The following is a 14,164-nucleotide window of genomic DNA, read 5'->3' as shown; positions in this document are numbered from 1 at the left end:
TCATATACTTTCTCAACCTACTGAAACACAAAGAGCTAATAACGCCTCCACTGAGGCTTGAACTCACAACCTTCCAAACGGAAGTCCAACCCGGATACCATTAGACCACATAGTCCTAGTTGTCCATTGTAGATCTAATTCACCATAAGTTTAATTAATAACTAGAATATCCTACTAAATTCAAGCACTGCTTGAATTTAGTAATAGATAGAGGCTTAGTAAGTATGTTTGTTGAATTCTCCAATGTGTGAATCTTTTTAACAATTTTGTTTTGTGATAATGTGGATATTTGGTAAATGGTTGTTAGCTGATTGGGTTAGTGGATTTGATTAATTGATAGCATTAGTTGATTGTAGAAAAGTGTTTATAAATTAGCTGTTAGTTGTTAACTGATTAATTACATTCAAAATGAATTTCTCAAAAAGCTGATCGATAAAACTACTTTGAGCAGCTTTTTGAATTTTAATATTTTGGAACAATAAGTTATTACAAAAAGCTAATTAATCAAACACTCATATTTATTGTTTAACCAAGTCAAACATCTAATAATGATCAAATATATCAAAATTAACTAATAGACTAACTATTTTACCAAACAAGCCAATATCAATTCTATTTATTTAACTCAGAATCCTATATTCCATTGTTGAGCGAAGCACTTCATTTTCTCTGTGAACAGATTGTTGCACAATTTATTTCTTTGAATAAGTAACTTGCTGATATTTTTACTAGAGTTAATTACTAAAATGAGTTAATACCTCCAATGATCTGAGTATTACCAATTTACCTGCTATGGACCAATTTACCCGCTATGGTTATCCGAGTTTTAAATGACCTCTAATAGTCCTCCATGTTTTAAAAACTAACCACCCATGGTCCTTTTAGGACGTCTAAAAAAAAAATAAAATAAAATAAAATAAAACAGGATATTCATGTTTTGGTTAAAGACGATGAGATCTAATAAAAGCATTGGTAAAACTCCATAACATATCATTGTTATTATGAATCAAAGTAGGCAAAAACTCTTATTGGACCGTGTCACAGATCCTAATCCATGAGAAAGGTTGAGTTCCTTGTAAGTATTACATTTTTCCTAATAATAACTCTTTCTACCTCTAAATATTACGGAGTATAATTTGATTTTAAAGTGTTACAGAGTACATTTTTCTTCATAAATATTACACGTTTCTTCATAAGTAACAACTAATTTATCCATTAGTATTGCATTTTTTTCCTCATAAGTAACAATCAATCAATTTATCCATAATCGGTGTTACCATTTTTATCATAACTAATTTTCAACTCCTAAATACTATATTTTGATTTAAAAGTATTATATTTTCCTCAAAAGTATCTTACTTTCCAACATAGGTATTACGGAGTACATTTTTCACTTGTGAGTAACAATTAATTTATTTATTAGTAGTATCACATTTTGCATCATAAATATTACATTTCATATTGATGGTTTTTGTTGGAACCGGTCCACCATAAATCAGGTATAGAGGTACAAAACGGTAGTAGGAAAATAGTAGTATTATTGTCCGGGACGTTAGACCCAAATAATGCGTACAAAGCCCAAGGTATAGGTTCAAAATGACGGCCCAAATACAAAGACTAAGGCCTCAAAAATAGGCTATAATTAATTATGCTACTAACAAGAGTCGAACACAGGTGGATGGGTTGGGAGTATAGACTAGAGACCACTAAGTCAGGGTTCCTGTAGTGCTCAAATAATGATGTCTTGGTGAGAGACAAGGCATCCTATTTATAGCAGAACCCCCAACCGCTGCACTATCTACGTGTAGTGTACAACTCTTGATCCACTCCCCCTCCATGCTCCACGTGTTCCACGTCCACGCACCATGTCGCGTCGTTTCACACCCTGCCGAAACACACCACCACACCACATCGCCCCACCCCCACGCCGCACCACCTCTAGAAAGGGGGTAGCGGGCACGCCCAAGCCAGAGGGGGCCAACGCCCCGTGCAGCTAGCCACCAACGACTGACAGCACCGTCACGCCAACTCCCGAAATAGGGGCGCGGGCACGCCTTGTTGGCGGGGGCCAATGCCCTAGCCGGCGACCCCCCCTGGCCACCCTCCTTCTGGGCTGGCACATCATCCCTTCCTTGACCCTCCACCTTCTTTGACATGCACTACCAAATCAAGCCTAATACCAAGAGCCCAGTAAATCTTAGCCCATAACCCATATCCTCATCACATATAAACCCAATTAGTCTCATAAATAAGGGATCTATGAGCCCGTGTTACATGAGAACCACTCATTGTTGGAATTTTAGCATAAAACGACATAGAAAGTGACTATTTTGTGGTACAAATATATGTGGGTCAACTTTTGATTTGGGTCAAGTCAAAGTGGATTTGGGTTCTTCATTGTGAGACGAAGATATTGATATATTGTATGCTCAAAATGGATAATGGGTGAATGAGAAATTGATTCTCAAAGTAGACCCATCTGAGTTGGAAAATGAAGGTGGAAAGACTTTAATTTGTAAAAGCACTTGTACCAAATTGGTTTGGGAATAGGTTTGCACCACTATATGTACAAGAGTCTTTTTAAGGTCATAAAGGCTCTCTCTCGCGCGCATAGGGGCCAAATGGTTGACCACTCATAACCTTCAGGCAACGATTCGTGGGTACCGCTCGAATTATTCTTCGGAGTCTAGCTAGAAGGGTAAATTCTGATTTTTTGAATTAATTCCAATTTATTTTATTTCTAAAAAATTAACAATTGTAACTGATGTGTTGAATTCCCGATTAAGTTGCCTGGGGGGTTACAAATCTTATTTAATGCAGATTTTAAATGTCATTGTTACATGCTATTTATTCCATCTTCCCCTACAACTAGCCTTGGTGTTGGGGCAAATTTTGGTGGCTGATTTTGAACTTGGAAAAATCTTTGTTTTCTCTCATCCTCTCTCAAAATCGTTTTCTTAAAAAGAAATTCTGCCAACACTTCCGTAAAGCTACGAATTGCTCTCCCTTTGTTCTCATTCAACAGACCTTCCGTTTGAATGCTCAAATTTAAAGTTATAACCCGTTTTATCCTGAGAGACTGGCTGGATTTATTCGCAATTTTCCAACACTCATCAAAGTATTGTATTCTGAAAGTTTTCCTTTATTAATTATCTTCGGTTTGTGTAAGAGTTGAATACTACTTTTTCAATATTTTAGATTATTCTTGTGCTCCGAATACAATCTAAATATTGAAAAAAAAAAAAGAAAAAAGAAAAAAAAAAAAAAGAGGTTGTAGCCTATTTGATTTATAGAGCACCAACCACTGCCTTCTTTCCATATATCGTTTATATTATTTTAATTTCACTTCTTAATGTACCAACTTTAACGGTCGCATCATCACATTGTCTTCATGATCTAAAATCTGCAACATGAAAATTTAAAAATAATAAATAAATTGCAAAAGTTAATTAAATAAAACAACTTATTTTGAGGATGCAATAAAAACCAAATCAACATAAAGATGGCTGTTTTGCACTACCAAACGGGGTAGGGAATAGGAATGCGATTTGATTACCTACCATATATGTAAAAAAGATAATCATAACTAATAATGTCAAACAATCAAGATAGATTTAGAGATTGAAAGAGTATAAAATTTTAATGATTATTGTTAATTGTAATTTTCTTATTAGAAGCAATTACAAGGCCACATTAGGAAAAGTATAAACCATTTGAGATTTCTGATCTGCTCTCCTGTTTTTTCGATCATAAACATTTTATAGTAATGCATCTCTAGTGTGAAATCAATGTTTTACTTTGTGTAAACATGACTTAAGTATATATTTTTGCTGAAACTAAATTACAAACATGTCTTTTAAATTATATTTTCAAAGAACAAAATAGTAAATAATAAAGTCAGTACTACTCAAAAAAATATCAAATAAAAGTTGACCATTAAAATTTTAAATCGAAACGATCATAAAAGTAGTTATTATCGTTCTTTAAAAAAAATATATGTATTAAAAGAAAAGATGCATTAGATAAAAAATATATATAAAATGCCTAGTCTCTGGAGCCACATGAACTGGAAACAGCACAACCATTTTAGGACGACAAAATAGAGAAGCTTTTTTCTATGTAGATTCTGACAAGTATGCAAGAAACATTGTTCACATTGGAATCAAACAAAACAATCTCAATCAAACAAATAATGTATGTCAAATTAATACTATGACTTATACAAAGGAATGTACTGGAAAAAAAAAAAAAAAAAAAGGTAAACGGTAACTTATAAATTTAAGATAAAAAAATGAAATTAACTCTTATTTTTAATTTAATTTTTTTATAATATTAGGTTTAGTATTAGTATTTAAAATTTATATATTTGAAAGATACATTAAAAGTACTATTAAATAAAAAATTAAATTTAAAAATAATTTAAAATAATAAAAGAAATAATTAAAGAAGAAAAAGTTAATTTAAACGAGATAGATAAAATCAGATAGATGGAGTATATAAATTTATATACTAATACTAAACTTAATGTTATGAAAATTGAATTCAAAATTATTCAGTCAAACATTGTTAATCGAATCGACACATAAAATACTTAATATTATAAAAATTAAATTCAAACTAACTCAGTCAAGCCATGTTAACCGAATCAACACATAAAGTGTGACTGCAGAGGGGGTAATTTTGAGTGCTTTATGCGTAACATCGATCTAATACCTATAATAAATCTATATATACTAGTGTTTTAACTATGGTCATAACTGTAGCTCTCCCAAATGGGAGGTCATAGGTTCGAGTCTAGCGGGTGCACTGACATTGACTCTTTGTGTTTTAATATGATGAGAAAGTATATATAGACACATATACTACATTATAACAAAGTCAGATCAATAGTACTCAAAAAAAATTATTAAAAAATTTGTGGCAAGGGTAAATGCAAAAAAAGGAAGAATAGAATTTGCTTACATGGCAATGGTAGACATAACCAGGCTGTGCGGTAGCATCAAAAGGGTAAGAAGCATTTGAGTGGATGAATGAAAATCTCACAAATATTGTTGTAACATAGCCAGGCATCATCTTGTACACATTCTTCCACCCCTTCTCGTGAGGGGCCACCCTCACCTTCTTCCCCCGCGCGTGCTCCATCACCTTACACCTCACCGCATCGTTAAACTTCAACATGCATGCCTTGAACTCCTCTTCCTCCACTATCTCCGTTTGATCCAACACCTTAAAAAGCCCTAAATGGATGTGCAAAGGGTGGTTGTCGTCCGTCAGGTTTATGATGTTCCATATCTCGCTGCTTCCCACTCTTGGCGTTTCGGTCACCGCCTCATCGTACGATTTGCCGTTGATGTATAGGTGTGTCGGCTCGTCAATAGAGCTCGTGTACTCGTACATTGCGATGTACCTATTAGAGATTGAAATTACGATGATAATGTGAAAAATAAATAAATGTTGTGTCGTGAAATAACTACTGGAGAAGCAAATTCGTCGTTACTGGTGTAGCTTGTAACAATAGTGTTCCCCCCCCCCCCCCCTCCTCCCCCGAAGTTAGCACAACAATCCTGTCTCTGTGCAGCCATACCAGGATTGGAACTTACACATCACGTAAAAAAAAAAAAAACACTAAAAATAGGACAAGAAAGAAATAAGAGAATATCTGTCTCATGTCAACCAGTGTTGTGAAAATAAATAGGACAAGAAAGAAATCAGACAATATCTGTCTCATGTTGGACCAGTGTTGTGAAAATCGGCCTAGGCAACCGTTTAGGCGAAGGCGGTTTCAACCCTAGGCGGCTTTTAGTCGGCTAACCGACTAATTGGCTGACTAGGCACCCTATACGCCAAGTCGGTGCTCAACTCGGCCGAGTTGGTGCTCAACTCGGCCGAGTATTTTTTATTTATTTTTACCTACTCGACTACTCTTCTTCTATATTTCTCCAGTCATGTACTCAACTAATCATCTAACATGTGCAATTTACTAGTTCGGGATATTATAATAATTTAACAACTCCTAATCTAGAGTGAGAAAAGTTGTGACGATATACTCGAATTACTAGACCGCCTGGCACCCTTTGCAACATTGGTCTTGACTAATATAGTTCTCCTTTGAATAGTATAAGCCAAGTAGATATAAACCACTTACTATCATAATAGATCTGACCACTCACCAATTTTTAATGAATATTAAATCAAGAATATATATCAAGATATTTGAGAACTTGCATTTTTTTCCAACAGTACATACCTTGCGTTAGAAACGTGGGACAAGCTTGGCGAAGGATAACTTATCAGTTTTTTTGGAATATGCGATGTGTCAACCTCCTTGCCAGGTTTGATGATGAACTTCATGACCTTACCGTTAACTTCATCCACGGGGTCGCCAGAAGGGTAAGGATATACTGCATTGTTGGATAGAATTGCTGACTTAGACTTAGACTCGGAAAAGTCAACTACCACGTCAGCTATTTCGGAAGGGGCGAGTAGGATGTGGTGGAGGACAAGTGGCGCCTCGTTGTACGCCGAGTCAGATGCCACGTGGGTGAAGGTCAAGTTGTTGCTGAAGTAGAAGTTGAAAAACCTTGCGTTGCTGGCATTGATGATCCTGAACCGGTACTTTCTTCGGCGTATGGTCATGTAGGGCCACGCTTTCCCGTTGACTATGATGGCGTCGCCGAAGTATTCTGGCTGCCAATGCGGGTGCACGGAGGGATTGTTCCCGATGGGGTTCATGTATATCGAGCCGTCGGTACGGAAGCTACGGTCAAACACAACCAACGGCCGGTCAAACTTGCGGTCGTACGGTAGGCCCAGTGGGATCTCGAGATCGTGGTGTCGGATGACGTAGGCCCCGATCAAGCCAGCTAGGAGGTTGACTCTGGTCAACCCCATGGCATGATCATGGTACCAGAGGGTCCCAGGATGTTGTACATTGTGATAGTGGTACCTCTTCTTGCTCCAAGTGGGCCCCCGCTCGCGAAATCCAGCTGTGAACCATGACTTGGAGTTGCCATCGCTCGCGGGTTCACCGATTGAGCCGTGTAGGTGCACCACCGTAGGAATTCCCTTCTTTGGCATAGCCGTCGGAATTGTTGGGTCCCACGGCAATATGTGTTTTGAAGGGAGGCGATTTTTCCACGTCACGTAGGTGTCGACTCCATGGAGTGCCTCGATTGTGGGTCCAGGAATCGTTGCCCTGCGCTTCGATCTACCGTATGAAAACACCCGGGTTGGGGGAAGATCTCTGTGGAATTTCTGCAAAATCACATACGATTATAAAATATTAATTAAAGCATGGAACTTATATTATTATCTTCTTAATCCAATCGATTCTTTGTCCAATTATAATTTAATGATTAAATTATTCCTCTTCATATTATAGTGTCCAAGAATTTATTATTATTTTTGTTTTCAAAAAGGTTGAATCCCCAACTCCAAGCACCCCCACATCCCGACCCGGGAAGGATGTAAATTATGGTGACTCAATGACTCAGTAGACATGAACAAATGTTGGCTGTGCACAAACAATCATTATTGTGTGGACCATGGACCACACAAGCTGTGTAGACCATATTTTGTATGTTATAAAATAATATACATTTAGTACAAATATAATGTACTTTAGTTAATAATATACATTGTATTCAAGGAAAGTATATTATTTGAGTATGAAAGTACATTATGATGTACTTTTTGTATAATGTACATTGAATACAGAAATAATGTACATTTAATATATTAAAATGTACTTTTTGTTATGGTCCACACAATAATTTGCCATGTACAAGAGATCTGTCCACTTTGACATAACCCCACAATGTCACCATTGAGATTCGAATATTGGTCTCTTCCCTAAGAATTTATTATGAGTTGATTCTTGGTAGTTGGTAGTGATGGAGTGAGTTGGACCAATACAAGTAGTGCAACAACGTAACGAGTCAAGCATCAAACAATGCAAAAATTTATAGTTAATAGTGGGGACATACTTTTTTTTTTTTTTTATAGCTAATTATCATAATCACGTTTTGATGTAAAGATGTTGAATTAAAGCTCTGAAAATTTTAAAGTCGAATAACAACTAATTTATTAATAATTAATTAATTAATGAAGTGAAACAATAAAATTGTAATTTTCCAAGAAAAGATAAGTCTTAATTGACTAAAGTTGGTGGTAGAATTTTATAGTGAAGCCACTAGCAAGTAGCGTAATTCAACTAAGGAATGATATTCTTTCCCTTCCAAATTAAAACCGATTGCGAAAGGCACAAGAAAATCTTTGTAATCAAACAAGAATATTTCATATCTTGTGCTGGAATTCCACAATAATTATTACCAAGAGTTGAAAAGTTGAATGATATGGGATATCACAAAAAATATGATGCTAATTTTATAATAATAAATATAAATGCAAATATTTCTTCCCTAGTATAGTGGTATTATTTACTCTTTTTATTTTTATTTTTATTTTTTTAGTGTTAAGGTAAATCCGCAATCATTACATAGGGATTGCACTCGGTAAATCTCATCTTGTAATTTTAGTTGTCAAAGAATCACAAAAAGATAAACCAACATAGGTTACAATAAACTGCTCCCATGGAGAATCAAACTTGTAACTTCAGTATTATTACTACTTTTAATTACTCACAATCAATTCAATTAACCATTTTTTATTACCTAACTTTTTCTAATCGACCAAGTTCAATTCAAAACAAAACACTCTCACTTCAAACGATCTTTGATTTTAGGTATGAAACAATCTTAAATCTCTATCTCAACTGTTCCACCCATTAAATGTGCCTTAACGAGGGAATTAACCATGTAGTGTTCGATGGTAAAAATCATCACTTACACACCAAAAAAGAGAAAAGAAATACTCACTTCCACTAAGCTTTATTCTTATTCTATACCTTTTAAATTAGATTTGATTGATATGAAAATTTTCTTCAAGAAAACAAAAGGGAAAAAAAAATTGAAATTTGGGAATTATATTGAATGCGGAAAAAACATGAAAGCCTATCAATTAAAACCAAATTGATAGAGATTGTAAGATGAAGAGACTAACCCATTTCTTGTGAAACATGCCAATCTTGAGTTTCTTGGGAACAGGAACACCATTAACAAGCTTATAACCTTTGATTCTGGGCATGTCTGGGAGTTTGTCAACAAACATTTCTAACTTGGAAGGATTGAGGAGAGGAGCCCCTGCCCATGAACCCACAAATCCACTCACTATGGCTATCAGCCCCACCAGAAGCTTTAGCCTGCAAACTCTCTCTGTGTCCACCATTTTCATCCAATCTGAAACTATTAGATCTTTTAACACATGGGTTCTTTCTGGTGTTTATTTAGGAGATAAGAGAGAGGGTGGGTGGGTGTCTGGGTGATGGGTGTTGTATATATATATATATATATATATATATATATATATATATGGGGAAATTAAAGGGAGAGATTTTTGGGAAAAAAGAACTAGCTGGGTTGTGTTCACATGTAAAGGGATACATTCTCTACTTATTCCAGCCACTATCTATATATATCTATATATATTATGAATTAATTAGAAATAACATTAATTAAGAATATAATATTATTCTTCCAAAAGGCTGAACCCCAACCCTAATAGGGCGTTTGGTTGGAAGGGGGGAATTATGTGGGAAAGGAATTGTAATTTCATGGGAGTTGAATTACTGGGAAATAAAGTGGGAATTTAAATTCCAGTGTTTGGTTGACAGGAATAGAATTACTGGGAATTTCAATTCCAATGTTTGGTATACATGGGAATTGAAAGGAAATAAGTAGTATAAAGTCAAAAATGTCCATTATTGTTGTTAGACATTAATTTTAGGTTAAAAAAAGGAATGGGTAATTTTGACTCATCACTATCTTTTTTCCCAGGAATTAAAATACCAGGGGGGACATGGGATTTTAATTCTATGAAAATGGGAGAATTGCAATTCCATGGAATTGTAATTCCCTCAAACCAAACTACGAAATTTAATGGCCTTTGGAATTAGGTGGGAATTAAGTGTGAAGGAAATTTAAAATCCCTCCAATCAAACGCCCTGTAAGGGCAAGAATATAATATTATGGCTCGCATGGGTAGCTCAACTGGTCATAGAGGTGAAACTTTGGAAGAATGACCAGGGATCGAGTCTCACCAGCGGCAGTGTAGGAACAACCTCTCAAAGTGAGGGGGGCTCCTTGTGCGCAGTGAGCACCAGTCTAGCCTCTGTGGTTCATGTTCAGTTGAGTCCCAAATGCTCTGTCGGGCCGGGGTGTGGGGGGCCCTTAGGGTTGGGATTTCTTCCTTTTGGAAGAAAAATATAATATTATGAACATATATTACATTGTAATAGAGTGCTTTGGTTCTTTTTTAGAGTATGAAGACAGTCAACGTGTCAGCCATTCAGTAGCATTTAAAAAAAAAAATAATATTATAAATTAATTATGTATATAATTAATTAGGAATATCAATATTATGAATTATGGAATAATTAGGAATAAGATTAATTAATTTAGTAATATCAATACTATCAATTTAGTAATATTAAAGAATTAATTAGGTATAAGATTGGCACACGCGCATACGCCTACACACCCACGCACACACGCACACACGCGTACACACGTACACATGCGCACGCGCACACGCACACGCACACACCCTGACCTCACGTTAAGGCCTTGCAGCACTGAAACCTGGCCATATATATATATATATATATATATATATATATATATATATATATATATACATACATACATACATACATACATACATACATACATACATACATACATACATACATACATGTATGTATGTATGTATACTTAAGGTATAAAATTATAATTGCACAATATTAGTATAATTTCAGTTAAACATGACTCGTTGGATTTATTTTTATAATAATTACAATTAATTCATTCATATGGAGGAGGAGGGAAAAAGTAAAGACCATATGGTGAGAAGGAATATATTTAAAGTATACTAGTATTTGTCACGTGCGATGCACGGACAAAAATTTATAAGTATTGTTGTAATGTTATGATATAAAGCAGAATTAATTTTATTGAAAATGGAAGTATAGTTATACATTATAATATTTAGATGTTAAGACAATATATGACAAAAAAATGCATTCATATTGCTAATGTCATTTGAAATAATGATCTTACAAAGTTAAACGGGCAGAGAAAGACCCGGACCATCTCGTGGTTTACACACAATAAAAATAATGATCTTACAAATCCATTAATATGCATTCACACTTAGGCGGGAAACTTTTTTCCCTACTTAATTTTACTTTACCTAACTTTGTTTGTAAATAAATTGTTAAAAAACTAATCAAAATTACAAACTATCAAAATTGATATATAATACTCGTAGGTAGAAATTAATTCATGATTACATGAATTTATAAATTTGTACGCATTTTTTATCTTGCATCTTTGTGTTGTATAAACTCAACAATATATGTATATATATATATATATATATATATATATATATATATATATATATATATATATATATATATATACATATATTGTTGAGTTTATACAACACAAAGATGCAAGATAAAAAAATGCGTACAAATTTATAATCAAATAAGAATGCACGACCACTCATGTCAACCAAGCTAGTTAATTTTGCAATAATCTTATAATCAAATAAATGTACAGTATCCAATATTAGAATTGTTTACAATTTCATATTTAATTTTATTATCTTAATATATAATAAAAAAATTTATTCGTGTATCGCATGGGTAATTTACTAGTTATTAGTAATTGTTGGTGGAAAAAGTATATCCACGCTATTTCATAAATAATGCTTTATGTGGGGACTATTTATTTAAGACTCATACTTGCGTGAAACCGTCTCACGAATTAAGCTATTTCATAAATAATGCTTTATGTGGGGACTATTTATTTAAGACTCACACTTGCGTGAAACCGTCTCACAAATTTTAATTCGTGAGATGGGTTAAATTTAAGATAGTTGCTTGTTACTTATGATAAAAATCATAATATTTGTTACAAACAATTTATTACCAATTTTTTAAAAAATCGATTACTTATAATAGATATTGTAATATTTATGTGCAATTGTGATACTATTTAAGGTAAAATGATTGTTACTAATGATATATATTGTAATACTAATAATTGAAATTGTGATATATACTTACAAAATGTAATTCTAATGTAAATAGTATAATACTTATATGTGAAATGTTACTTTTGAAAGAAATTGTAATATTTATTGTAAAAAATTTATTAATTTGAATTAAAAATAAATCGTTACTTATGATATATATTGTAGTATTTATAAGTGAAATTGTGATACTATTTAGATAAAATTGATTGTTACTAATAAAAATATTATAATACTTATAATTAAAATTGTGATACTTACACACTCAGTTGTCTACAAGACGACTCATCTCACAGACAAAGATTTATGAGACGGTGTCACACAAGTTTTTGCCTTTATTTAATATGCTTAACATAAAAAAAAAATTTGCTTAAAACATATGAACAATTTTAATTTAAGATTACAGAATAAAATCAAAGAAAATTTTGTTTACCCATCTTAAATTTATGTTGTAATGATCAAGTTTAACACGGGAATGACGGGATACTATAATCTACTATACTAATAATCTACTATCTATCTACTATACTAATAAGAGCCCAAGAGAGTTAGGCCTATAATGGGTAGAAAAAATGACGGTCACAGATTTTAATCAAATGAATAGCTCAGATTAATTAAAAGATTGAACAGATTTAAATTTTACACTAAAATTTTCTAAAATAATCACACATTGTTACTAATTCCGTTAAAATTTTAAGAATTGCCGTTAGTTCACTGTTAACTTACTCATTGATTTCAATAAAAAAAAGGTCTTAGGTTTGAATCTCATCCCAATCAAAGTTGGCATAATTAGTACTCTATTGTACTCTTATTAAATAAATTATATAAATAATAATTTAGTAGTTACAATAAAAAATAATACATATGCATTCTTTAATTTAGAATTATGTGTCCACAATGCCTTTATTCAAAAAAAAAAATTATTCATTATCAATCAATTAAATAAGAGAAATAATTTTATTAGTTATATTGTCTTTATTTTTCTTCAATATAAAAATTCTTTATATTCAAATTTATTAATTGATTATATTCGCTACATTATCCTTACAATGTCTTTATTCAGTGAAATTTTTTTTATTAATTATCAATAAATTAATTAAAAGAAATATTTTCATTAGTTATATTGTCTTTATTTTTCTCAAATGTAAAAATTTTTACATTCAAATTCATCAATTGATTATATTCACTACATTATCTATTATCTTTTTTGTGCACTATTTTTCTAATTAAATATCAAAGTTATAATACAAAATAATGCTATATATATTTATTTACCAAGTATTTTATTAATACCATGAAAAAATTAAAAAAATATAATTAATAAAGTCAACCATATTAACTACTTGAGAGATTTTGTGACAACGAGAGTATTCAAATCACACAACAAATTGAAGTGAGAACTACCTCGCAATGTCCTTGTTTGACAATCAGCAGTTAGCGGTTAACGTTAGCGGATTATACTAGCAGATTTGACCAGCGAATTTATTTAATTATTAACATTGGGTAGAAAAAATGACCTCCAAATTATTAAATCAAATGAATGGTTCATATTGTTCAGGTTTTAATTTTTTCTTTTAAGATTTTCTAATTTATCCTTAATTATATGATTATCCATTTAACTTTTCCGTTAATTCACCGTTAGTCTAATTCTAATATTAAAGTCTAATATAGAATTATAACTACACCATTAATCTAATTCTAATATTAAAGTTTTAATAGAACTTAACCACAAATCCTAATGTCGGAATCTCCTCAAACAATATTAGTATATATTTAATATTTTATGTCCTAATTTTTTTTTTGTTTTCCCTTATGTCCCGTATTTGGTTTCAACGATACCTATACAATTATTTTATTGACAATTATAATCAATCTTGACTATATTATCTTGCATTTGTAAACTTAGAATTACCTATTTAACCCGCACGGGCTTAGCTCAATGGTTTAGTGGATAGTATTTGGGTGAAGAGACGAAGGTTTGAACCTCGGCGGCGGCAGTGCGGGAATT

General features: G+C 32.7%; 1 protein-coding gene across 1 annotated transcript; it reads right to left on the bottom strand.

The window, feature by feature from the left end:
* Positions 1–3,121: 3,121 nt before the first annotated feature.
* Positions 3,122–9,380, bottom strand: LOC109157747 (multicopper oxidase LPR2-like). The gene is made up of 4 exons (XM_019305587.1): positions 9,061–9,380; positions 6,248–7,254; positions 4,963–5,407; positions 3,122–3,403 (listed from the first exon to the last, which is right to left on the bottom strand). The coding sequence occupies exons 1-4, from the start codon at positions 9,289–9,291 to the stop codon at positions 3,350–3,352; spliced, it is 1,737 nt and encodes a 578-aa protein (XP_019161132.1). The 5' UTR covers positions 9,292–9,380; the 3' UTR covers positions 3,122–3,349.
* Between the last annotated feature and the right edge of the window lie 4,784 nt (positions 9,381–14,164).

Source organism: Ipomoea nil, unplaced genomic scaffold (genome assembly GCF_001879475.1).
Source record: "Ipomoea nil cultivar Tokyo-kokei standard unplaced genomic scaffold, Asagao_1.1 scaffold0298, whole genome shotgun sequence".
Classification (NCBI taxonomy): Eukaryota; Viridiplantae; Streptophyta; class Magnoliopsida; order Solanales; family Convolvulaceae; genus Ipomoea; species Ipomoea nil.
Note: the sequence above shows the minus strand (reverse complement) of the source record. Positions and strands in the feature narration are given on the sequence as shown.

What these genes read in the sequence shown, in the direction of transcription:
- LOC109157747 (XM_019305587.1), bottom strand. Translation starts at nt 9,291, where the DNA reads ATGAAAATGGTGGACACAGAGAGAGTTTGCAGGCTAAAGCTTCTGGTG. An exon ending in GCATGTTTCACAAGAAATGG is followed by an intron (nt 7,255 to 9,060) that starts GTTAGTCTCTTC and finishes GTGATTTTGCAG; the next exon opens with AAATTCCACAGAGATCTTCC. An exon ending in TCCCACGTTTCTAACGCAAG is followed by an intron (nt 5,408 to 6,247) that starts GTATGTACTGTT and finishes AATCTCTAATAG; the next exon opens with GTACATCGCAATGTACGAGT.